This window comes from Cyprinus carpio, chromosome A11 (assembly GCF_018340385.1).
Source record: "Cyprinus carpio isolate SPL01 chromosome A11, ASM1834038v1, whole genome shotgun sequence".
Classification (NCBI taxonomy): domain Eukaryota; kingdom Metazoa; phylum Chordata; class Actinopteri; order Cypriniformes; family Cyprinidae; genus Cyprinus; species Cyprinus carpio.
The window spans coordinates 3,586,924-3,613,340 of record NC_056582.1 but is presented as its reverse complement, the minus strand read 5'-3'; the positions used below and the strand labels follow the sequence as shown (position 1 = coordinate 3,613,340).

General features: G+C 37.1%; 2 protein-coding genes across 2 annotated transcripts; one reads left to right on the top strand and one right to left on the bottom strand.

Moving 5' to 3' along the window:
- The first annotated feature begins 342 nt into the window (after positions 1–342).
- Positions 343–11,558, top strand: inpp1 (inositol polyphosphate-1-phosphatase). The gene is made up of 6 exons (XM_042765934.1): positions 343–536; positions 1,292–1,504; positions 1,598–1,658; positions 5,037–5,237; positions 6,348–6,522; positions 10,085–11,558. Exons 1-6 carry the CDS (start codon positions 534–536, stop codon positions 10,584–10,586), a joined length of 1,155 nt encoding a protein of 384 aa, XP_042621868.1. The 5' UTR covers positions 343–533; the 3' UTR covers positions 10,587–11,558.
- Positions 11,559–12,134: 576 nt separating this feature from the next.
- Positions 12,135–24,656, bottom strand: dnajc14 (DnaJ (Hsp40) homolog, subfamily C, member 14). Its single transcript, XM_019071586.2, has 8 exons — positions 24,300–24,656; positions 21,277–22,585; positions 17,669–17,767; positions 17,461–17,567; positions 16,529–16,648; positions 16,264–16,424; positions 16,077–16,179; positions 12,135–14,459 (listed from the first exon to the last, which is right to left on the bottom strand). Exons 2-8 carry the CDS (start codon positions 22,378–22,380, stop codon positions 14,156–14,158), a joined length of 1,998 nt encoding a protein of 665 aa, XP_018927131.1. The 5' UTR covers positions 22,381–22,585; positions 24,300–24,656; the 3' UTR covers positions 12,135–14,155.
- Between the last annotated feature and the right edge of the window lie 1,761 nt (positions 24,657–26,417).

Here is a 26,417-nt window from a genome sequence, read left to right as displayed (position 1 = left end):
CTTAAAATTTACTTAGCCTTAGTCCATCCAAGATGTATGGGGAAAGTCTTAATGATGAATTTGTTTATTATTCTCACACAGCTTATTATGGGATCAGAATCCCATAGCTTTTCGCTGTGCTTGACATTAACTGATGGACTGGAGTGGTGTGGATTATTTGTGGATTATTGTGATGTTTTATTAGCTGTTTGGACTCTCATTCTGACGGTACCCATTCACTGCAGAGGACACATTGGTGAGCAAGTGATGTAACATGCATTGAAATGTATGTTTGACTCCAGCAGAGGGCGGTATTTATGAACAAACTCCTCCTCCTACTTTGACGCAATGAAATGCTCTCATTTCCGAGGCGTTCCCGTTACTTAATCTGCGTTAAAATCTTCAGTCTATGGTTAAAATCCGCTGGCGTCACGCAGCAGAGATGAAGTGTGTGCGCGCTTTCAGACGGAGGATCAGTACAGCACTGTGACTGTGACATACAGGAAGCACTCAACTTCAGCTCAAGGACACCTAACCACCACAGATTTATTTCAATGGTATGAGCTGTCATTATCATGTCTTTACCTTGCTTGCTGGATCTGTCTTCTAATAAGGAGCATTTCGATTCTGTGCAGAGATGTGTGCAGTGTGTGTGTGTGTGTGTGTGTGTCTGTCTGTCTCTGCGCTTCTTCATGTACACGTTTATGAGTTCTGTCTTTGAGTGTCTGCGCGTTTGTTTGTTTCTTTGTGTGTGTCTGTTGGACCCTGGGTGTCAGGACTAAACCACAGAGATGATGTGAACTCTGTAACACTCTGATAGTTGGGTCAGCTGAATCTGCAAGGGAAATGTCTATACAAGTTCATCAGATCTGTATAATACTTAGCAATAAATCATCAAAATATAATTTTACATGCATTTGTGCATTGATAAAAAATAATAATAATACACTCACTATGTTCAAATTCACATAACATTTGTCTTCAGGGTTATGATTTTTATCAGAGCTCTTTGCAAACATCACCATGATACTCACGACTCTAATGTGTTTATATAGTTACCTCTTTGAGTCAAGCTGTGATTTGCAGAAAGACATTCAGAATTTTTTTTATTTTTCTTCTGGCATCATGGTGCTTTTCCCTTTTGTCCCACTTAGTTAATGAGAGTCTTTTTTTAGTTTGCTAATATTTTTGTAACATGCCCTGATTTTGACTTGACCTGTTTAGTGTGTTGAAACGTTACTGACATACTTGTAAAACTGTACCGCTGACTATCCAGTATATAGAGCTGAACTTGTTTATGTGTGGTTCACAGGCCTCAGGTATGGCAGAGTTGCTGCGGTTGCTCCTGAACGTGGCAGAAAAAGCTGCCAATGTGGCACGGGTCTGTCGACAGGAAGCATCACTTTTTGAACTTTTGGTACAAGAGAAGACAGGAGCTGACAAAAACAAGAAATTCGTCCAGGACTTTAAGACGCTTGCTGATGTGTTGATACAGGAAATGATTCGCCATGATGTTTGTGCCCAGGTTCTTAAATTTAAAACTTTCACCGAAATCAAATTTCATTTTAGTCAAGTTTATCATCTTGATGCCTAAACATTCTCCATTTTTGCTTTATAGTTTCCAGAGCTGACTGGCTTTATTCAAGGAGAGGAGTCAAACAAGTTTGAGAATGGACTTGGTATGTTACCCTTAGAAGCGTTTTGATTCTGTGCTGCATTTGAAAGGATTTCAGTATGCAATTGAATTCAAATTTTCACCACTCTTGTGGCACTTGTTATTTGAATTTTAACTCCACTGGAATATGTAAAGCTGTAGATCATGTGACAACAAATACATATTTCTTTGCATGGCAAGTGTTGTTTTTGATGACTACATGGAAAAGTAAAATCAGATAAAATTATGCAAATGTGAAAACAGTTTAACAGTTAAAGCATATTCAGATAATTTTATCATAGTTGAAGTACTTTGTGCTGTCCTTTAAGCAGAGGTGTAAGAAACTGTATGATTTCTTAAAGGAGCCAAGCATTCTGTTTTAGACAATATAGGATGGGCCAAGTACAAACCCGATTCCAAAAAAGTTGGGACACTGTATAACTTGTGAATAAAAACAGAATGCAGTGATGTGGAAGTTTCAAATTTCAATATTTTATTCAGAATACAACATAGATGACATATCAAATATTTAAACTGAGAAAATGTATCATTTTAAGGGAAAAATAAGTTGATTTTAAATTCCATGGCATCAACACATCTCAAAAAAGTTGGGACAAGGCCATGTTTACCACTGTGTGGCATCCCCTCTTCTTTTTATAACAGTCTGCAAACGTCTGGGGACTGAGGAGACAAGTTGCTCAAGTTTAGGAATTGGAATGTTGTCCCATTCTTGTCTAATACAGGCTTCTAGTTGCTCAACTGTCTTAAGCCTTCTTTGTCACATCTTCCTCTTTCTGATGAGCCAAATGTTTTCTATGGTCATTTCAGTACCCGGATCCTTCTTCTACGCAGCCATGATGTTGTAATTGATGCAGTATGTGGTCTGGCATTGTCATGTTGAAAAATGCAAAGTCTTCCCTGAAAGAGACGACGTCTGGATGGGAGCATATGTTGTTCTAGAACTTGGATATACCTTTCAGCATTGATGGTGCCTTTCCAGATGTGTAAGCTGCCCATGCCACATGCACTCATGCAACCCCATACCATCAGAGATGCAGGCTTCTGAACTGAGCGCTGATAACAACTTGGGTTGTCCTTGTCCTCTTTAGTCCGGATGACATGGCGTCCCAGATTTCCAAAAAGAACTTCAAATTTTGATTCGTCTGACCACAGAACAGTTTTCCACTTTGCCACAGTCCATTTTAAATTAGCCTTGGCCCAGAGAAAGTACCTGCGCTTCTGGATAATGTTTAGATATGGCTTCTTTTTTGACCTATAGAGTTTTGCCAGCAATGGCGAATGGCACGGTGGATTGTGTTCACCGACAATGTTTTCTGGAAGTATTCCTGAGCTAGGGCTGGGCGATATATCTAACGATATGATCATGCGCATCTAGTCAGTAAATCTGGTTCCTTGACTACCGTTAAATTGCCATCACCTGCTTTCAAATGGAGCGGCATTTAATAGACAGAGCCGTAGATCACTGACAAGGTACGCAATATCGCGTTTATTATCGAAGGCGATTCATCTGGGATAATGAACGCGATATTGCGTAGCTTGTCAGTGATCTACGGCTCTGTCTATTAAATGCCGCTCCATTTGAAAGCAGGTGATGGCGATTTAACGGTAATCAAGGAACCAGATTTACTGACTAGATGCGCATGATCATATCGTTAGATATATCGCCCAGCCCTATCCTGAGCCCATGTTGTGATTTCCATTACAGTAGCATTCCTGTATGTGATGCAGTGCCGTCTAAGTGCCCGAAGATCACGGGCATCCAGTATGGTTTTCCGGCCTTGACCCTTATGCACATTGTTATGAGATTCTTCCAGATTCTCTGAATCTTTGGATGATATTATGCACTGTAGATGATGATAACTTCAAACTCTTTGCAATTTTTCTCTGAGAAACTCCTTTCTGATATTGCTGCACTATTTTTCACTGCAGCATCGGGGGAATTGGTGATCCTCTGCCCATCTTGACTTCTGAGAGACACTGCCACTCTGAGAGGCTCTTTTTATACCCAATCATGTTGCCAATTGACCTAATAAGTTGCAAATTGGTCCTCCAGCTGTACCTTATATGTACATTTAACTTTTCCGGCCTCTTATTGCTATCTGTCCCAACTTTTTTGGAATGTGTAGCTCTCATGAAATCCAGAATGAGCCAATATTTGGCATGACATTTCAAAATGTCTCACTTTCAACATTTGATATGTTATCTATATTCTATTGTGAATAAAATATAAGTTTATGAGATTTGTAAATTATTACATTCCTTTTTTTACTTACAATTTGTACAGTGTCTCAACTTTTGTGGAATCGGGTTTGTGGGATTCCCTATTAGGATGCAAGATGCAGAAAAGAAATCCTTTGCAACTGCAGTGACAGACCCTGTTTACATTAAACTCAAATTAATGGTTTTCTGATCTTTTCTATTTCACAGGGTTTTTTAAGGCATTGCTCACAACATGACCACAGCACTTGATGGGTCCAATTATCAAATAGGATAGGCATTCTAAAAGCACTGATTAGAGATGCGCTTCTCAGTTAATAGCAGCGGTGGGTGATTTTTGTGAAATGAAGCAGACAGATCCAGACAAATCACAGTGAGGACAGTGAAGATGCTGTAAGTTTGGATTCAAGTAGCTTTTAGCCTGAGTCGAGTCGGTGAATATGTCAGGATTTGAATTGTGGTTATGCAAACAGTTTTAAACTCAGATGGGATAAAGCCAGTGGTTAGGTTGTTCCCACGGTACCTGGTAGGCAAATATTTGCATTATTATAATAAAGTCATAGCCATCATTATGGAGTATTTTATGAGTATATTGGAAGAGCTGCGGAATACTTAGCATGACATTGAAATGCTTGTGTTGGTTTTTAGGTGTCCAGAAGATGCCAGAGAATAATTGTCTTCCACTGTTTTTCATACCTGCAAACTTCTGACATTGAAATAGGCCATTCATAAGATTTGTGTAACTCCCGGGAAGTTTTTATTTGGGAGGCGGTTACTGTATATGAACGTTTATCAGAATGTCTTCAGAACAGCTGGCAATGGCAAATGGCATTTTCTTTTCATCTTACAACCTTATGATGCCTAATAAAGTAGTGTTCACAAGTGATTTGTGTACAGGGGTAACTGTGGTAAATCATTTATTACACAGAAATATGTGGTTTATCATTCTAGTAATTTTCTGAAATAATTTCGACTGCTGATTCTAAAAAAAAAATTAGAATTTTTTTTTCCCAAGTCTGGAATTTGCAGGTATGCTTTTGCTTTTCAGAAATTGTTTAGGCATCTCTGATGGCCAAGAACACTTAATCTCAGAGCTGTAGTCAAAGTATTAATCAAATAATTAGCACCGTTTGACTGGAATTGATGTGAACTGTATTTCTTTCAGGGGAGAGTGTAATTGTGACTGTATGTGCTCAAGAAGAAGACACGACTGCTCTGTTGGCTAAAGTTCTGGATGGTAATCAAAACGCTGCGTCGCTCCTGACCAAGGTGATCCACCAGGACCTTCAGATTAGAGATGAGGCAGCTGAATCTCTGCAGCTGTCCATCAGCCCAGCTGATGTGGGCATCTGGATTGATCCCATCGGTAGTGTATTTATTTTCTGTCCAGATTTTTACTTCGCTAATTTATTTAATTCATTTATCCTTTTATAACTTTTTTAAATCAAAATAAGGAACATGACAAGCGATTGGTTATACAGCCAACAATTCATAGTTCACAATACCAGGTTTAGTGTACACTAGATTACATCGTCACAGACTGCTGTATATCGAGTTTAAAGAACGTGTGCGCTGTAGGGATGTAACGATTCACTCAACTCACGATGCGATACGATTCACGAGACTAATTTCACACCACGATTTTCTCAAAATGTTTGGAACAAAATGAGATTCAAGACAAATTATAAATTAAAAGGTGTCCTTTAACTATTATTGCATTTTTTTTTTAATCAGACATTTTTCTATTGGTTACATTCAGCACTAAGATCAAACCAAACATTTATTTTTATGGGCATGCCAGTTACTGTGACATATCATGACTCCACTAAAAGGCTCGTCTTTCAAGTCCTACACATCGTTATGAAATATTTTGACTAATTTGACTGTGTTCTCAGTGCCATTTAAATCAGCATAGATAATGCAAAGTGTGCGGTATAATTGTGGGCCTACTCATTAAACACACATTAAACTGTACAGCATATAACTAACAACATTCAATTTCAAATGAATTCCACGTTCAGTAATTAACTACATAGCATAAATATTTAACAAACCAAAGAACTGAGGGGATACTTCCTTAATCCGAGGTTGTACATACGTGTACAAGTGTTTGTTTTTGCGTATCAGAAGTTGCAGAACTAGTTAGGAGATACTGTGAAACTTAAAACTGGAAAGATTTGTTGATTCTGGACATCGAACAAACCAACCAGTTATGTTTATGAGCCTTATTTTTTTTCCTGGTGTGTGAATTGTTCAGGTTATCTCCTCTCCACCTATGGCTGGTGTGCGCTGTTGTACTGTGACTGCTGTTGCATTATCCAGGTGGATGCTGCACACTGGTGGTGGTTGAGGAGAGACCCCATGATATGATTGTAAAGTGCTTTGGGTGTACAGCAATCCACAATTAAGCGCTATATAAATGCTTCATTCATTCATTCATCATTAACACATGTATTTGGTTACTTTCTTTTGACAGATGCTACAAGTCAGTACATTGAAGGGAAAGAGGAAGAGGAGCCAGAGGAAGGCTTTTGTCGGTTCGGACTTCCATGTGCTCTGGTTCTGATTGGGGTTTACTTACGTTCCACTGGCCAACCGGTCATGGGTGTCATTAACCAGCCGTTCAACCGAAAAGACTCCACGGGTAAAGGGTAAGAGTGCTGCTTTAGCAGTGTTAACAAGAAAACGTGTTGAGAATATTGTTTTAATATAATAAAAAACAATAATTGAAACTGAAAACCACAAAAAGATGCAAAAAACTCTGCCATTTTTTTATTTTAGATGAACATTTTTTTTATCAAGCAGTTATATTTAGGTTCAGTAATTTCATAGCAATGAAAAGGTTATTAGTCAGTTATTTTAATGTCTTATTTTCAAAAAGTCAGTTCATTAGAATTTAACATATGATGATCGTATTTTTGCGGCATGGGTCCATGGGTTTTTTTTTTTTTTTTTCAAAAATGGTGAAACAGTCCACCTCTTTGGACAAGACATAGTACACAGTTGCAAAATCACTAAATTAAATATTTTAATTGTATTTTTTGGTTGACTTATCCCTTTAATTTATTTTATTAATATGGAAAAATGAAATTATTATAATTTATTTATTTTATGAAATGATACTATAAATAGGAAAAGAAACTGTCAGTAGATGGCGGTGAATGCATTTAATTAATTCATTATTTATTCAAACAGACAATATTTTGTCTAAAATATAACACAATATTATTTTATTTTTTTTAATTTATTGCGCAAGATCACATTTGCTCTCATGCTATTTGGGACAAAAACAGCACTCGTGTGTTCTCACAACAACCGGCTGGATGTACATTATCCCGCTTATTATACAGCTACTTGCCACATAAGTAAATAATTAGATGCAAAATATTGATTTGAGTTAATAATATTTGAACGCAAAGCTTCCGTGAAGACAGCAGTTGCGAGCAAGCGGCAAATTCAAACTAAACGGACATTTAAGAGAAACGGTGCAGGCACACCACATATTACACAACATTTCACCTAGAGCTGGACAATAATTCAGTATCAATAGATATCACAATATATATTTTCAATAACGTTGATATGATTTTTAAACACATTTCTGATATTTTGATATGCATTACTAGTGTTTCCCATACATTGATTCATCTGTGCCGTTTGACTTCGCTGAATAAACATGAGCACTGCACAGTTCAAAATCAAAACAAACATGTCACGGGGTTGGAAAGGACTGTCTTCAGAAAAGTTTCGATGGCATTTGCATTTCATCTGATAAAGAAGCGTTCGTGGGTGGAGCTGCTTTGATTACATCCGTTACTGGAGAAACCGGTAGTTCTGTCGCTCTCTCAGCGACTCCTGCTAGCAGAGAGTCAGCTTGCATTTTCAATAATAAGCCCGTCTCCAGCAACATGATTTTGTTGTTGCTCTTTTTTTTCTACAGTAACTCATAGCACTTTTCATACTCTCTATAATGGCTGAAGCACATTTGTTTTAATCTATAAGAATAATCAGCCTACACTACCAGTCAAAACAGTAAGATTAAGTTTTTTTTTTTTTTTTTTTTTAATTCTCTTCTGCTCACCAAGCCTGCATTTATTTGATCCAAAGTACAGCAAAAACAGTAACATTTTGAAATATTTTTACTATTTAAAATAACTGCATTCTATTTGAATATATTTTCAAAGTACAGCAATAACAGTAACATTTTGAAATATTTTTACTATTTAAAATAACTGCATTCTATTTGAATATAACATCCAAAGATCAACAAAAGCTTGGAAATCCCCAGAGTTTGTTTTTTTTGTTAAATGGAGTCAGTATGTTTTTTTTTTATTTATATAAATTAATACTTATATTTAGCAAGGATGCTTTGATAAAAAAAAGTGATGATAAAGACATGTATAATGTTACAAAAGATTTCTGTTTCTGATAAATACTGTTCTTCTGAACTCTCTATTAGTCAAAGAAACCCAAAAAATTCTGCTCAGCTGTTTTCAACATAACAATAAATTATTTTTGAGTAGCAAATCAGAATATTAGAATGATTTCTGAAGGAACATGTGACTGGTGTAATGATGCTAAAAATCTAGCTTTGAAGTCACAGGAATAAATTGCATTTTAAAATATTTTCAAATAAAAGTTATTTTAAATAGTAAAAATATTTCAAAATGTTACTGGTTTTGCTGTACTTTAGATCAAATAAATGCAGGCTTGGTGAGCAAAAGACTTAAAAACATTAAAAATCTTACTGTTCAAAACTTTTGACTGGTAGTGTATATTAGCCTATAGTTTGAAGTTAAAGATATTAATATTAATAAGGTGAGTCTGAGACATATTTTTACAGTGATTTCACATTTCTTGTTTGTACGAATGCTAAATACAAATAAAAGGTGAACATTAATTTATTGTGCAGGTTTTTTTTTCTTCTAAAATATGGTTTTACATGAGGTGTCAGACTTGGCAAATTCATTTTTTATTAGTTTGTATGCACAGACATCTGTTGTGGGTGTTCTTGGCAGTTTTTACGAGGCTTTTTTTAATAGTGTTCATATCGATATCGGAATTATATTGTATCGACCGAAATTAAGAAATATATTGTGATATAAATTTTGGCCATATCGTCCAGCCCTAATTTCACCACAAAATAATTAAGGCAATAAAAGAATCAAGACGAAAATGTTTTAAAACCTTAACAGTTTGTTAGTTCTCTTATAATCCATTACAGCGTACAAAACAATCATATCAAAATGGCAGCAGCTGCGTTTGTATGAAACGAGAGCGAGTCCGCGATACCAGGATGACATAATTAAACAATTCTATACACCATCTTGAATCAAGATTTAATATTTTATTAGCTAAACAAACGCAAAGCTTCCACCAAGAAAAAAATTGTTCAAGGAAGAGTACAGCGCCGACTGCGCCGAGCCTGTGCTAGTTACCAGATGAGCTCGGAAGAAGAGTACAGCGCCGACTGCTGTTACCCAGAAGAGCCGTGTAATAATTATACCATATGATATAGACACGAGACAGGGGCATTTTTGCCCCAATCTCCTGAATTTTAGGGGCATATAACTGTATTGACTCTCACATTTCTAGCTAAGTAAAATGATAAACTAAGTATGTTATTTAAAAATATACAGATTAATCCTTGAAATTTTGCATACTGCAAGAAACAAGGCCTTGTTAAAACAACCATAAAACAGATCTGCATCCAGATCTCCCAGTTTGTTTGTCAGTTGTCTGTCTTTTGTGAATTTTTGCAGTTGTACTTCAGCATTTTTGTATTTCAAGTCCACCATCACCATCTTATTTGATGTGTGAACCAATGAAACATCTGATCTCAAAGACATATAACTCTAAAATGGATTGTTGTATCAATTTCCCTCCTGTTGTGTAAAATGCCTTTTGCATTGTGGTGGATTTTTTTATCAATTTCCCTCCTGTTGTGTTAAAGATTCACCTTAAAAACAGAAAACTTCATCAAAGGTTTTGTTCATCTTCAGAACACAAATTAAGATATTTTTCTGGGCCTTGAACATGTCTATGCAGGGTCAGAAAGCTCTTGGATTTGATCAGAAATATCTTAATTTGTGTTCTGAAGATGAACCGAGGTCTTACGGGTTTGGAACAACGTGAGGGAGAGTAATTAACCACAGAATTTTCATTTTTTGGGTGAACTAACCCTTTAATGTCTTCATGTTGTGGTGATTGTAGATGGAAAGGCCAGCACGTCTGGGGTGTTTCGTATGGAGATGTGAACATTTGCTCCGTCACCAAGCGCAGGCCGTTCTGTCCGCAAAAGAAAGATTATTTGTCTGTGCTGCTGAGCTCCAGCGAGAGGCCGGCTGTGAAGAATGCGCTAGCAGTCATTTCCAACGGCTCGCTGATGTACGCGTCCGGCGCCGGATACAAGATTCTGTGCGTGGTCCAGGGTCTGGTGGATGTGTATGTGCTCTCCGAAGGCAGCACGTTCAAGTGGGACTCGTGCGCTCCTCATGCACTTCTGAGGGCGCTGGGCGGCGGCGTCTCGGATCTGAGCGAGTGCCTGCGTGCCCACGTCAACGCAAACAAGGGACACGCAGCTGAACTGACCTACCATCAACCTCACACCGAGAGTCAAGGTGTGGACAGATGGGCGAACCAAGGAGGAATAATCGCATATTTGGACTCCAGCGTAATTGATAAAGTCGTGGCGGCACTTGCTGGAAAGATATGATAAAAAATATTATGATGCTCTAAGACAAAAGCTTATGTGTATGTCCAAGTTGATGTGTACGTTTGTATTGTTATGCATAATCTTATGTCCTTAAGGATGCTATTTTTATGGTAAGATTTAGTGGCGTATTCAAGTATTAATTTAAGGCTGTAGCTTTTCAGGAGAAAATATATATATTATAGTACTTATCTGCAATGTATTTATCAGTAAGTTTTATTTTTTTGGAAGAAGTTGGTTATATTTTCAAGACAAAGAGGAAACTGTTTTGCCTCATTTTCATGGTAATGTTGTGTAAATGTTTCAGATCATATCATGTTTTACAGTTAATTAACTGTTGACCGGTAGTGTACATCACAGAGAGAAGCGGATGTGCAGCCTTGATGTCTTCACATACAGCAACCTTTCTTCATTTTATGGCTCATCTTGGCTTCATTTACTGAAATATTAAATAATGGAGACTTTCTATTTGAAAAAACACAAATCATTGTTTTGTTGTCGCAATGGAAAAACTTTGAGAACTAAGAGGCTTATGGGGAAAGTGTGTTAAAGAGCACAGAGAGGACCATGGATGCCCTTTTATGTGCAAAAGCTGTCTTGCATTGGCTTCATGTCAGCGCCAATGTGCTTATGACTAGAAAAGGATGTGATCCAAGTGAATTTATAGCAAATACTGGATTAGTTTACAATCAACAAAACCTCTTTGGAAAAGGGGCATAGTTCTGTAATGCTCGAACAATATCCACTATAATGTTCTCATGAAAGGTGACAGATCAAAATGAAGTTTAATCAAGTGAAATGCTAAAAGTTATTAGATTTGCAGAAATTATATAAATGTTAATATGACAGCTGTTTACGGTCATAAATGGTAATGGTACAATAGCAAAAATCTGTTTTATTGTATTTGTTTTTTCTGACATGTTGGTGTTTTATCTCTCAATTGCATTGAGTAAATACAGCTGGATGAAGCAAAAACTGTCCGTCTTCATTTCAGGATGCAAAGCAACAAAATGTGATTCTTTTAAAGATTATTTTCTATACCCACTGTATATAACAAATGCATTTGTCAAACAAAAGCAACATATGAGCTACTCCTTTTTTTGTTGTTTACACAAAACGCCATTATTTTGTTCAAATGGTCAGTAATGCCTTAACATCAGTTTAGTGCAATAATAAACTGTCTGTTTTATTTCTATTATACCACTTCAATTAACAGCTGTGAATAGAAATTAAATAACACTTGCCATTGTCAACAGAACGTTTCTGCTGTAAAGAAAAGAACATTAGAATAGTTTTGAAATCTGACTGATGGTAAACATTTACAAAACTCAAGTTTCCCCTAAAGATTCAGTAACAATTACGCAATCGAACCATTGAGTAAACAACCATTGAGTTCGACTCAACTATAGTTACAGTGTGGTCAGTCATTCTGAATGACTGAGCAACCACATTAAACCATTATACCCACTTTATGCTTTCTCCATCTGAAATCTCTTAAGGTGGAGTCACAGTCTGAAAGAGGACTGACAAAGAGCAAAACAACATTCTGACTATAATTCTGGAGTCTCTTTAATATTCTGGGGATTTCTGTTGTTAAACAAGATCCTTTATCAGGACTTTTAAGTAAAACTGAACAGGAAGTTCCTGAAAGCATTTCTGAGAAGTTGAGAACATATGAAAATGAACAGGTATGTATTAGTACGCTTTTATGTTCAGCTGTACAGAGGGAAAGCAGTTGTGTCGTGAAGTATTTTGGGTCTACTGTAAAATAAAGAAAACGCTGCCCATGATGTCATGAGCCAAAGACGTCAGGTTTGGACATTGCAGGTTCTGTTGGCCTGGAATGATGGCTCCCGTGGATGAAGGAAGCAACTCTCTTTTAAAATGGTTCCTGAGTGTTAAAAAAGTGGTCAAAAGTGACAAGAGGACTTCCTCATAAAGGGGGGCTCTGGGGTTTTCACATCAAACCCTTTTTAGACTTCAAAATATATCCATTCAGACATTTAAGATTCACACACCGCTACATGTGTGCTTCAGCTCGTTTAAATTTTGACTGGTATCCTTTTTTTCCCCCTTATTCTAAATACAGTGCACATTGGAGGCTCTTCCAGCTCCAGAGATGCACTACATAAACAAACACAAACCAAATCAGCCAAGAGCTCCAGTTAGCAGAAAATCCCTCTCGATTCTTTCATCTTCTGATCCAAAACTTCATTCAGATTAAGTGAGTAGCTGATGATCAGTCTCTGGAATATTAACCCATGTTGAGGTTTTTTTTTTTTTTTTTTTCTACAATAAAATATTTGTAGATATTTAAAGTAATTCTCTCCTAAACAAGTGATTTAAACAATGAAACAAAATTAAATCTGGTTTTAATATGAACTGCTTGAGGAACTGGTAAAACAATTCCTCGGGATTGCATGAGCTCTATACGGTAACACCAGGAGCATCTGGAAATTTCAGCTACGTCTTCTTTCTGTTCTCTTACTAATAGCAGATGAGGAGAAAGTCATCCCTGAGGTCACATTAATCCTTATGTGTTCATACATTACAAAACATTCAGCCACACTGTGAACATTTTCCATCAGATTCACCATTTCAAACCTGACAAAACCAAACATCTTTAAAGTAAAACTTCACCCAAAAATAAAAATTCCACTATTAGCCTCATGTCTTTTCAAACTCTCTTTTTTTTTACTCAAACAAATATTTTTTTTTTTTTCTGGGAGGGGGTTGGGGGGCAAGAATCTTCATGTGGTTCATAGTAACCAGGTCGATCAATCTCAAAAACAAAAGGAAACTTTTATTTGCTACTAAAGCTCCCCTCCACTGAGACTCAGAAATGGACTACGAAAGGTTTGAGCTTGTTAATACTAAACACCATTGGTTATCATGTATCACATGACCATCAAATCAAACCTGGGCCAAATTTAATAGCTATGCTGGAGAAGAACATAATCAGTGAACAGCTTAAATTCGGGTATTTTGTTGTCGCACAAAGCTAACTGACGTCTTTAGAAGACTTAAAATGTAGCATACTTAAGTCACATGGTCTATAATGTTATAATGTTGGGTATTTTTTGTTTGTCCTGGAGCTTGACCTTCTACTGAAAAAAAAGCTCTGAGAAGATTCAAAGCAAAAATAAGGCATAAAGGCTTGGAACAACATGCAGGTGAATAAATAGTGACAATTTTTAACATTGGGTCAACTATTCTTCAGATATACCAGGAAATCTACTCATGACTCATGAGTCCTTCTGTTTCTTCAAAGAATGTTATTTGAGATGCTTGAATGTAGGTTAATTTGTGACAAAAAAAAAAAAGAGAAAAAAATGAAAAAGGACTTCAAACATGAAACAGCAAAGATCTTCTTCTTGCATCCTTCTTTGATTGCTCCTCCATGAAATTTGATCTTGCCATTTCATTCTGTATCAGGAAGCTTCAAAGCGCCAACACTTAAATGCTCAACAGAGGTCGAAAGATTCCATCCTCGTTTTGTTGCACTAGTTGGCCAATATCATGTCAAAACATGGCACCAGACAGTACTCCATCTCTGTATAATATTGCATTTCTCAGCGCTGGAATGGCTTGCGGACTTTCTTGCGTCGGCGTGGGGGCTTTCCTCCGTCAGTCCAGTGTTCGCTGGGGTCGCCCCGTTGGGCCCCTGGACTAAAGAACCCTGTTTGTGGAGAAGATCCTGAAAACGTTGTTGAGGTCCCTGCAGCTGCTCCCGAGGAATGATGAGGCGGGTTTCCTGTTGGGAAGAATCCTCCGTTAGCAGACATGTCACTGGGAGCTCCACCCTGGAAGAAGCGGTTGAAGAAGTCCTGCAGGTCTGCAGGTGAGCCTCCACCTGGTGCGTGATCTGGGGGGGATCTAGAGGACGCCGAAAGAAGAGTTCAACATGAAGACTCTCATTACAGTTACATACAGGCAGTTAATTAGGGGCCAAGCTCCAGAAGTGAACAGGCACCTCCTGTTATTGTTCTTCTGCTCAAGTCTATGGCAGTCCATAGGACCACTTGTGGGAAATTTGGTACACAAATAGAGGACAGTTTGAACATTAACCACAGCAATTTTAGGGTAACTATCTCAACCCTTCCTATTGCTACCAAATTTTGAACCACACGGGCTAGAAACAGGCTGGAAAATACTTTTTTCCTTGGCTCATGCAGATTCGAATGTCATACTCCCATCATGAAAATTGTCCAGTTAGAATGTTTCTGAAAAAACCTACTTTTTAAAACTCCTTCTAGACAGTTGCTCCAATTTTCATGAAAATTGAACCAGATCATCATCAGACAATGCTGGCAAAAAGTATTTAAAAGATTTTTGATAGATCAAACGGTTCTTTTATGATGCATCAATGAGTCAATGATCCAACAACTCATATTGTGCCAAAACTTAGCACCTGTTATTACCAGCATGAATCAAACAATACCTAACAACTGGCCATTTTGAATTTTGTCATAAAATGTTATACTTTATGAACGCATTGGCATATAGTTATGGAACCTGATTTGTGTCAAACTTGATTTTCTCTCAAAAACCTATTTTTTTAAGTCATCCTACACTGTTTGTTCGATCTATATCAAATTTCACACAGCTCAGCGTCAGATCATGCTGGCATCTCAATCTGGATCTGTGGCTGCATTTCTGCAACACTTTGGCATACTGACACCAAACTGACATGCTGAAGTGAACTATATTTCTATATTTTCAGCCCAATACAGACCCCTTTCAAACTTTGTTTTGTAGATTGATCCATGAGCAATAAGAAAAAATGTGCACTTCTACTTTAAAAAGCATGTGCAAGTTCTTATAAATGTTACAAAAAGTAAATCTTTGTATCTCAGTTGGCAACATATACCACTTCTATCACAAGATACATAATTAGCATATTTGCATATTTTAAAAATATTTCCAGTCTGGGAACCCCTGACTGAATTTGTTTCTCATGATCTTACAAACCTCGTCATCTAAAGACTTACATATATATTTTTTTAACTACATTGTTTTTGGAATATAAGAAAAACGATTGGCAATTTTTTTATTGATCAAATAAGTGTACAGTAATATAGGCAGTCACATGGTCGTTTGTGCAGTTTGCTATGACTAAATCATGTTCTCTTGATTTGTGCTTACGTGAAAGTGCAACATTTCTAATGAAATATAAAAAAAAAAAGTTTAAAATGACAACAAACCTGATTAATAAATGTGACTATATTTTTGAGGAAAGTAATTGTAATAATCATTTAACTATTATTATACAGCCCTAGTTCATATTAACTAATGTTAACAAATGGAACCTTATTGTAAAATGTTACTTTAAAGACCGACGTGTGCAAGTCTCCCACTGACTTGCATCGATAGAATGATCAGCATTCCGAATCTGTCTGACAGTGATGATATCATAATGGCCTTTGAGTAACTGATGAGGTCATAATGGTCTGAGGACAGAACAAATCTTAGGAAGAAAGTCAGAGTGATTACCTGTGGCGGCTGGTGCCGCTGCTACCTTTCGAGCCAAAGGAGATGTGATATGGCACGCGATGCATGTCTGGAGAGATACTTATTCGCTGACAGCCTGCCCACTCTGTTGAACATAGAGATGTGTCTCAGCTATCTGAACATATGCATACACAGCAATTTTCTGAGAGTGGCAATGTGAATAAACTACCAGTGATGTCAAAGACTTTGCCATCCATGAAGGCGAAGTATGTGATGCGCAGTCCCAGCATACTAGATTCAGCCCACAGGTCTCCCTCCTCGGCGCTGTGCCACTTACTACATTCAGCACAGAACCGGGCCTCACCAGGCTCACGGTCCATCTCGAAGCGCCTGTGGAAGAGGCCATGCTCAGATGAACGTAGAAATGCTGCTTATAGCACAAAACAAGCTTTGTATGGAATGACAAGACTGAAGTGATGATCAGTAATACGCACTTGTGCTTGCCCTCACATTTAGTGCACATCATTGTGTTCATGGCTTCTTTCAGGTCATCCTGCAGTTTAGTCAGGAACTCATTCATGGATTTTGAAAGCTCTGTCGCTGCCATACGCTTCCTGCAGACATAGAACCCAATGAATACAAAAACACTCAAGACTCACGCATTTGTGGTTATATCCAAGAAACATGTACAGGTCACATTTGTAATTCTCATTATTGTCATTTTTAAAACAATTAGTCACACAATGTTTTTAATAATTTTGTAATTCTCATTTTACAGATTACACTCATGTTATGTTGTCATTTTGACCATTACACTCATGTTTTTCCCGAAAAATGTTAATGTTATCACATTGGACTAAACCTTACTGACACAGGGTACAACAACTTCCCCAAGGGTAATGGATCATTTTTGTAATTTTTTGGGATTCTTTTTTTTCTTACCATATTGGTCAAAAACGGGATCTACAAACTGGCCTACAAGAGATTTCTCTTTCATTATGCCAAATCAAGTTATCACCAAATCTCGGATTCAATCTTTTTGTCATCTTGTTCTCTTTCAGTTAGCTCAGGCTTTGTGTTTCTGTAAGGAACAGACTGATCGTACGCCTCACTGATCTGAGCATATGCACCTCAATTTTTGAGTGAATCCAATTATTTGGTGACAATATGGCATAATCAGAGATTTTCAAGCTATTTTTAAAGGCAAGTCATTTTTGACTGGGATCACCAAATTACATTTTTAACACAACACAAGGGTTTAAGAGAACAAAATCACTTTGCATTAGAGTAATGAGAATCTGTGGGTAACAGTATTTAATTGTCATGAGAACATTGTCACAATGCAAAATAACAGAAGCCATTTTCTTCATGACAATATTTCATTCAAATGTTTGTGCCAGTTTAGTATGTAGATCAATCTACTCACAATTCATACTCTCGCCGAGTCTCGGGGTTACTGACAATGTCCCACGCTGCTCTTAACACCTTAAAGGCCTCACCAGCACCTGGGTGCTTGTTTTTGTCTGGATGAACCTGTACACAAACAATACATTAAACCTCCACAGATAAATATAATCCACAATTCAGCAGAGATATAATAGATGTTTCCAGGCAATGATTTGAGGTCATCTCACCTGTACTGCCAGCTGTCTGTAAGCTCTCTTGAGCTCTGATTCAGTGGCATGAATATCCACTCCAAGAACATTAAATGGGTCCAGCTCCTCTTCAGGGATCTGTAGCAGAGCGAGAGTTGATAAAATGGTTAAAGCACACTTTAGCTTCAAAGATTTGCTACCTGTCTTTATAAAATGACAGTATCCAACATCAAATCACTAAGCAACACATTCATATTTTAACATTTCAAAGATCGTTTACAGGTGTTTACAGATTACAGACAAAGTGAAATAATAAATATATATATTATTAGTTTCAGGTCTCGCCTATCACTCTACACTCTCTTCTACAATTATAAAATAAACTCAAATCAATATTTTATTTCTATGAATACACTTGTTTGGCAAGTAACTGTAAGTGGCATAAAGTACAGTCAGTCAGTCATTAATCAAAGTAAACCCTGATGTGAAGCACAAAGCTGACTGTACTTTATCCATTATTAGTCGGATAATACTTGAAGTCTTGATGAAAAGGACGTAGCGACAGATCTTTTTTTTCTGTATTGTGATGCACATCCGAGTGTAACAGATTACTGTAAAAATATATGTTGGTAACACTTTAAAGCATTACATAGGTATTCATAATGTACATCATAAAGCATTATATCTTTTCATAAATAATTGTAACCAAAGTTAAAAATGCATTATAATATTTGTAGATTTCTTGTTACACTAAAAACTGGTTGTTTGTCATTAGCATTATATTTTGTAAACATAAATATTATACTGTATTATAACTGTGGTTACAATTATTTAGGAGATTATTCAATACACCTATGCATTAAATATCATACATATTATCATGCAATTTATATATGTGTGTGTGTGTAGAAATTATTTTACTGTGTAAATTGTTTTTACACAGTATAACACTTTTTAAACTAAGTATAAACTTCAAAATATATAGCGCTGCTTGAAAGTTTGAACCCTTTAGAATTTTCTATATTTCTGCATAAATGTAACTCAAAAGATCATCAGGTTTTCACTCAAGTTCTGAACGTTGACAGAGAGACAAATCAAACAAACCAGACAAAAGTATTTTCAGTCACTGAGATGGCCATCAGGTGTAAGTGCATGCCCTACTTTAATTAAAGAACAGGGATCTATCAAAGTCTGATCATGTTTGTGGAAGTGAATCATGGCACGGACAAAGGAGATCTCTGAGGACCTCAGAAAAAGAGTTGCTGTTGCTCATCAGGCTGGAAAAGGTTACAAAACCATCTCTAAAGAGTTTGGACTCCACAAATCTACAGTCAGACAGATTGTGTACAAATGGAGGAAATTCAAGACTATCAAGACTACCCTCCCCAGGAGTGATTGACCAACAAGATCACTCCAAAGCAAGACATGCAATAGCCCACAAAGTTGCAAAAGACCCCAGGGTACCTTCTAAGCAACTAAAGGCCTTTCTCACACTGGCTGATGTTAATGTTTATGGGTCCATCTTCAGCAGAACACTAAACAAATATGTTGTGCATGGCAGAGTTGCAAGCAGAAAGCCAGTGCTCTCCAAAAAGAACATTGCTGCCCGTCTGCGGTTTGCTAAAGATCATGTGGACAAAGCCAGAGGACTATTGGAGAAAGGTTTAAAAATATGACTTTTTGGTTTAAATGAGAAGCGTTATGTTTTGAGAAAGAAAAACACTGCATTCATTTCCAGCATAAGAACCTCATCCTATTTTGTGAAACATGGTGGTGGTAGTATCATGGTTTGGACTGGTTTTGCTGCATCTGGGTCAGGACAGCTTACCACACTCAAAAAATTATTTTAGTTGTTTGCTCAGTTTACTTGAAAAAACTACATAAAACTACATAAATCTTTAGTTTTTTTATTCAGTTGTCATTTGCACTCAATTTTATTATATTAAATAAAATTACATTTGTAAAATGTTAACTTAAACCATTGAAGTTAAGTTGGGCCTACATGAATCATTTTCATTGCATTGACTGAAACTGGGCAGTGGACTTCTAGTTCCCAGCATGCTTTGCATAGGGATAGACCAGGAGAATAAATGTTGAAATTAAGTGCCGTTTAATGTGTTTTTGGTAAAGGGAAAGACATATTAAAGTTTGTTTAGTTATTTTTGACATTTAAAAGAGTTTATGTTGATTTTTGAGGTTACCAATATGGTGAAGTATAGACTTTGTGGTTAGGATATAGGTTGCATGAGCTGTAACTGTGCTAATGTCATGAGAACATTTTTATTTGATCATTAATTGCATGCTACTAAAATTGTACTTAGCATGTGAACAAGTGTTATGTTGGCTGTTACATTCTCATAAGAATTAATATGAGAATTAAAAGAAAAAAGAAAAGAAATCAGTTTGAGGGCCAGCACGTGACGCTATATTTAGTCTATATTGTCAGCATTTCTATCCTTCACAATCAAACGATCATAGAACATTTACATGTGTGTATGACAGCTGTTGACAACCTAAGAACAAGCTCCACTCTTCACCACAATGGTAACAAAACAAAACAAAAAAACATCATTTTATGTTATTTGAACTCTTTCAAAATAACTAAACATTAAAAACAAACTCTAAGAGGCCTTTCCATTTTCATAAAAATGCAGAAAGCTCATGCAGCTCTGCATGAAGGCACCAGTCTGAACAGCAACAACACTGGTTGGATCAACAAGAGTGAATTATTTTCAGGGAACATTCACAGAATATGTCAAATGAAATTGGTGTGATCTCATTAAATTAGCATGAATTTTACTCATCCGTACATTTAACTTAATTTAAGTTAAAATAAATCAGTTTAAATGCATGGAAATATACGTCATAATTTTAGACCGACAAGCTATTTTTTTGAGTTCAATGAATTCTAAGCAAATTCTAAAGGTGTAATGGTGTTCTGTAAGTGAGTATCTAGAGAGAAATGTGTGTTGTGGAGAGCAAAGCACAACAAAAAAAGAGCACAAGTCGTTATTACACTAAAGAATGGTTAAAGATGAACAAAGTGAATGTTTTGAAACGGCGAATCAAAGTCCAGATCTTAATCCAGTTGAAATGTTGTGGAAGGACCTAAAGCAAGTTAATAGGAGGAAACCCACCAACATCACGAGAAGAAGCGCTTCTGTACTGAGGACTGGGCTAAAACTCCTAAAAGCCATTGTGCAGGACTGACCAGCAGTTATTGCTGCAAAAGAGGGTCACACCAGATACTGAATGCAAAGATTCTCATACTTTTGCCACTTACAGATATGTAACACTGGATCATTTTTCTCTATTAATAAATGACAAAGTATATATTTTTGTCTCCTTTGTTTGATTGGATTCTCTTTGTCTACTTTCCGGACTTGTGTGAAAATCTGATGATCTTTTGGGACATATTTATGCAGAAATATAGGAAATTCTAAAGGGTTCACAAACTTTCAAGCAGCACTGTATACTTATAAATGTACACTATATATATTTGCTCAGATGCTGCAATCATAAGCTCGTTCCGATCATGATACAGTTTTCTCCTAAAACATAAAAAGAATAATTCATATTCAAAATATAGTTTTGTTTAACTTATCAGACATTAATGCTTCCATCTCCATGAAAACACAAATCACTACCTTTGCTAGTGCCAGCAGTCTCTGCAGTTCTTCGCCAGGTTGCCACCTGTCTGCCCCCCTGTCGGGAGACTCTGGGTTTGAGCTTTCACTCATGACGCCTTTTTTAAAGAAACACCCATGAATCCTCATGGTCAGGTCCGACACTTTCCTCCAAACCCTGCTGCTCTGGAGGGCAAGCCACCATTTCCTGCCTCTCTCTCCTGCCAGCCTTCCCACAACACACCTCATCATCTGAGAGCCAGAGCTTAGTGTGGCACAAACAAATCTCAAACTGGAAAGAAGAGGATGTCGAGCCCAACGCACAGACCTGCCAATGCCCTCTACTAAAGCCACACCTGAACACCAGCTCCAGTCCAGGAGTCGCCTCAAATCTCGCGTCATGCCTGGAATATCTGTCACTTTGTAAAGCATGTGTGTTCCAAAGTGGTATAGTGCAAGTGCAGATGATTCAACAGCAACCCCACAGCGGTGGGTCAAAGAGATGATGAGCTCCACCACCATATGGATGCAGGAAATGCACCAGGGGCTGACGAAATCTGCCAGGAAATCCCAACACACCATGACCAGCTGGATCCCGTTCTTCTGTCGTACGCGGCTGTGATTGTGCAGATGGTGGTTTCGTCGCTTCACCTGCTTGTGTCTGCTGGGCCCAGAGGACGCAAGCAAGGATTTATGAGACATGAAGGATGGAGAAGTCCATGATGGGGTTTGATCGCAAGGCCCCTGCCCTGATCCACCCTTTCTGGACTTTCCTTTCCTACCAGTTCCAGCATTGCGAGTTCTAGTCTCTCCATTGTCTCTAAACGCATTCTCTAATTCAACTTTTCCTCCTCTTTCACATTTCTCCATGTCTTTCTCAGAAATCCCATCTTGCAGCTGATCATCATTAAAATCCTCAGTTTTGGTATTTTGCTCTTCAATCTCGTCTACGTCCAAATCAAAGTCTTCATCAGGGAATTCACAATCAAAATCATCAACCGTCTCATGTTCACACTCAGGTCCTTGCGACGATATCACATGGCTGTCATTTCCATAACATGGACTGGCCAGAGAAGCAACGGGCGGCTCTATTGTATCCCATTGTACAGCCATGTCTCCCTCCATCGTGCTCAAATACCCAAGGGTTCACTCCCACACTCTTAAGACAGTCATGGAGAGATCCATCATGAACTTCAGGGTGGCAGCAGACTTAGACATGCATGCACTGTATTTAACAACAGTCTCATATTTACAAATGCAACACAGTATGGGGTCTTCAGCATGGCAGAGGATCAGAGACATTTCCAAATCACAGTGGCATTCTGAACCCCTGCAAATGAGAAGAAAAATCGGTCAACATACTCAAAATAGTACATCTGAACAAAGTACTTATATTTGAAACCATATGATGCTAACAAATAACACACTTCGAAATAAAACAACTATTAAAACTTTTTATGTACTATATACAAGGACCTCACCAACACAAACATCAACACACACACACACACAGGGTTCCAGAAGTAAAAATCTCCTTCATTTCCTCCAAAGATTTTTTTAATGATAACATATAAACCTGTTTTAGCATTGATACATGTTTCTGTAGACAAGTAATTTCTAATTAATAATTTTGAAGTTGAAATTAACTAATAATCTTGAAAAGATGCATTAAACTTGATATACTGTTTTTAACCACATAATCAATAATTGTAAATTAATAGTTTTATATTGCACCGTTGTGAATCGAGAACATCACTTGGAAAGCATCAAGACGAGCACGTTCACAGAGCCGTCCCCTGACCGGTTTTTCAAATACTTTTCGTTTCGATTCTGTGTTTGTGAGAATTAATCTCAGAGTTTGGTTCATGGCTTAGAAACTGAAGATATTTTGTAATGCCTACAGATAAAATTAAATTGAAGATGCTTCAGTCACTGCTGCATTCTATATTCAGATGTGTGGATTATCAATATGGTTATAGCCTACATTCTTAGTTATATATATATATATATATATATATATATATATATATATATATATACATATATACATACACACATATATATATATACACACACATATATTATACATGTGTATTATCTATATATATATATAAAATATACATGTGTATTATATATATATATATTATATATATGGGTCATATATATATTATATATATATATATATCACCATCAAAAGAAATGTACAAAAGTGATTTTGTGTCCAAAGAAAAAGCATTTTGTGTCCATTAAATGTAAGTAAAAGGTCTACTTTTAAGGTTTCAAATAAGTTTTTGGAGAATAAAATGTCAAAATTTGGTTGAAATAATGTTACATTGTCATTCAGTGTAACACAATATTATAAACTCATTAGTATTTGGGGTGAAAGTAACTAGTCTTTTAATATGGCATAAATTGATTTTTGTTGTAAATATGCCTGACAAGATTGTTACACTGAATGACATTTAACTGGGTGTCTTCTGTAAATAAGAGGAAAATGTATGATATTTATTTTTTGCTCAGAAAAACAAAAACAAAATTGCAATTAAATAAAACAGAAAACGTTTTGCATTTTTTTGGGGAAAAAAACTACAACAGTTTAAAAATTACACTTTTTATGCTTAAACACTTTTTTTTCGCCTTTGACCAATATATATTATATATATATATTATATATATATATATTATATATATATATTATATTATTATATATGTGTGTGTGTGTGTGTGTGTGTGTGTGTGTATGTATGAAACCTACTGGTTTAGACGTTTTTACAACCAACCCGTGTTAAAAAAAAATAGAATGCATTTACAATTTGTGGAATTAACAAATTGTTGTGTACAATATTTAACTTAGCATTTTGTTGAGTGACTCATATCACTATTACTGCCAGCAAATTAGTCCCACAGTTAAGACTACATAACATTCATTCTGATTGTTTAACCTGTCACGAAGCTTCTTTTTTTAAGCAATAAAAGCATATCACACCCATGAAGTACCAGAGAATAAAACGTAAACATGCAAACATCACATGTCTGTAACTTACTGAACACTCAGTCCTGATAAAGTGCATGAGTCTCTTCTCCTCAAAGGCTGCTCACTGAGAGTTACAGACGGCGCTCGTTGTTGTAACGTTAAATGTTTATGTTTAATACTCTTTATATTTGTTTAATCTCTTCCTTAACGATGCTGTTTTGCTTTAGCAGGCATGCTGACAGAAGAACGTCCCCGGCGAGCGTTGCTGCTTTTACTACACTAAACGAACAGTGTACAGACAGGAGAGTTGATTCCGGGTGTAAGATGAGTTTGAAGCCGCTCAACCCATCTCCTCATCTATCTTTAGCTTCTTTCACAGCCCTTCTCTCTTCATTCTTATTCACTTCCGAGTACAGCACAAGAGCTGAAACGTCACTTCCGTTTAAGTAACCCTTTCCTGCCTAAAATTAAAATACAATACAATAAAAACAACACTTAAAGCAAATGTTAAAATGCCTTGAAAAGCCATTTACGTGTTTTATTTTAGCTCCTCGTTTTATTAAAGGCAATGTTAAACGCTACAAAGTATAAATTGCTAGCAGAACAACAGCCCACGGTTTATTAACAATTTAGATTAAGAATAATTAATCTCTAAAACATTGATCAACAATTTTATCTAAGCATTTATTTTCTTCCTACATATGCCAACAAATATTTTTACTTTAATCATTTTGCTCTCTAAATAAACTGCAGAGCTTATCAATATGCTGATACATTTTGCATATCTAGAAGTTGTGTCGACTGTACACTGTTATATTAATTTAGCATATTTCTCAAAGTGCTTCATGTTACAAAACATGTCAGTTACAGCTAGAAGGGTTGAAAGATTATAAATATCCAAATTTGTTTTCATTTATTTTCTGAATATGACTGTTGTTCCCTTTCAAACGCTCTCTCACACTGAATCCGGCTTGGGGGAAGTTCTGTTTTCCTCCAATTTCCAAATACTGAAGTCTGATTTGTTAACGTTTGTGCAGCTGTAAAAACCTGTAGCATTTCAGCTCACCAAAATGGGTGGAGGCGACTGCCTATTTAAATCATCAGATTATCTCCTTGCTGTCTCTCCCCTGTGGCTCTCCGGCGAGACTATTAGAGCATATTTCACCTAAAAGAGTATATTTTCAGCAGTGTTTGCTGCAAAATGGCGTGCAACAGGTGTGGCTCATGTGAGCACTCCTGCATTCCTCAGATGAGCACTTTGCCGCCTGTTTGGCAAGCTCACGCAGAGGCTACGCTCACAGAGATGTGCTTGTGCACCAGACCCGGTCTGAATAACATTCTCATACATGTCGTCACCAATGACTATGAGCGTGACCTCAGTTTCTATAGCCATGGTGCTGCCAGCGAGCCCCCCATCAGAGACCTGCACCATTGTTTACTGGAAGTTCTCAATGAACCTTTAATGTTGTGGCGCAGCCCTTCTCGGCCTGCATCAACTTTTCAGTCTCGGCTTCCCTCATTTCCGTGATGCCACCAAACAGAAGGGAGAAGCCCCTCCCCTCGAAGGCTGTCCACCCTTTCTGAGCCCTGCAGGGCAACATTGGCCTACTATGCATCTGGTCAAGGTGGTCCCACTCTCCATTCAGGTTTTCTAGACCAAATTCCTCTGTGCCCTGGATGAGTCTGCCCAGATCATTCTGCTTTTAAGGGGCTGCGTAATGCAACCTATCTGATCTGTGCACAACTTAATCAACGACCCAAGCAATCGGTGAAGCAATGGCCAACCTGGTGGTTCTTGTTTACCACCTCTGACTCCCAAGTATTCCTCACAGAAATGTTTGGCCCTGCGGTTTGTTGCCTTGCCGGACGCTTTACAGAAATTGTTGCAAGCCATGCTCCACTTCCTGTCAGATCAGTCTAGCTCAGCTGCTTCAAACCACCAGAGGGCCTCATTAACTCAGCAGTCTGCCAAGCCAACATCAATAACTGGGGGGGCCGTGGAATGGAAAAATGAATGGCAACGGCCTCTTCGAGGGGAGGGGCTTCTCCCTTCTGTTCGGTGCCATCACAGAAATGTTCACTCAGTATTTCAAGATATGTTCAAATGACGTGTTGTACAAAATATATATTCTACTAACTTAAACTTGGAGTTTATTAAGTTAAAGAAATTAATATATTTGATTGATTG

Coding starts and splice junctions, on each gene's coding strand:
- inpp1 (XM_042765934.1), top strand. Junction 1,505..1,597: donor GCCATGATGTTTGTGCCCAG/GTTCTTAAATTT, acceptor TTTGCTTTATAG/TTTCCAGAGCTGACTGGCTT. Junction 6,523..10,084: donor AAAGACTCCACGGGTAAAGG/GTAAGAGTGCTG, acceptor TGGTGATTGTAG/ATGGAAAGGCCAGCACGTCT.
- dnajc14 (XM_019071586.2), bottom strand. CDS start 22,380: ATGGAGGGAGACATGGCTGTACAATGGGATACAATAGAGCCGCCCGTT. Junction 16,649..17,460: donor ACTCGGCGAGAGTATGAATT/GTGAGTAGATTG, acceptor CTATGTCTGCAG/GAAGCGTATGGCAGCGACAG. Junction 14,460..16,076: donor AGCGGCACCAGCCGCCACAG/GTAATCACTCTG, acceptor GGCGTCCTCTAG/ATCCCCCCCAGATCACGCAC.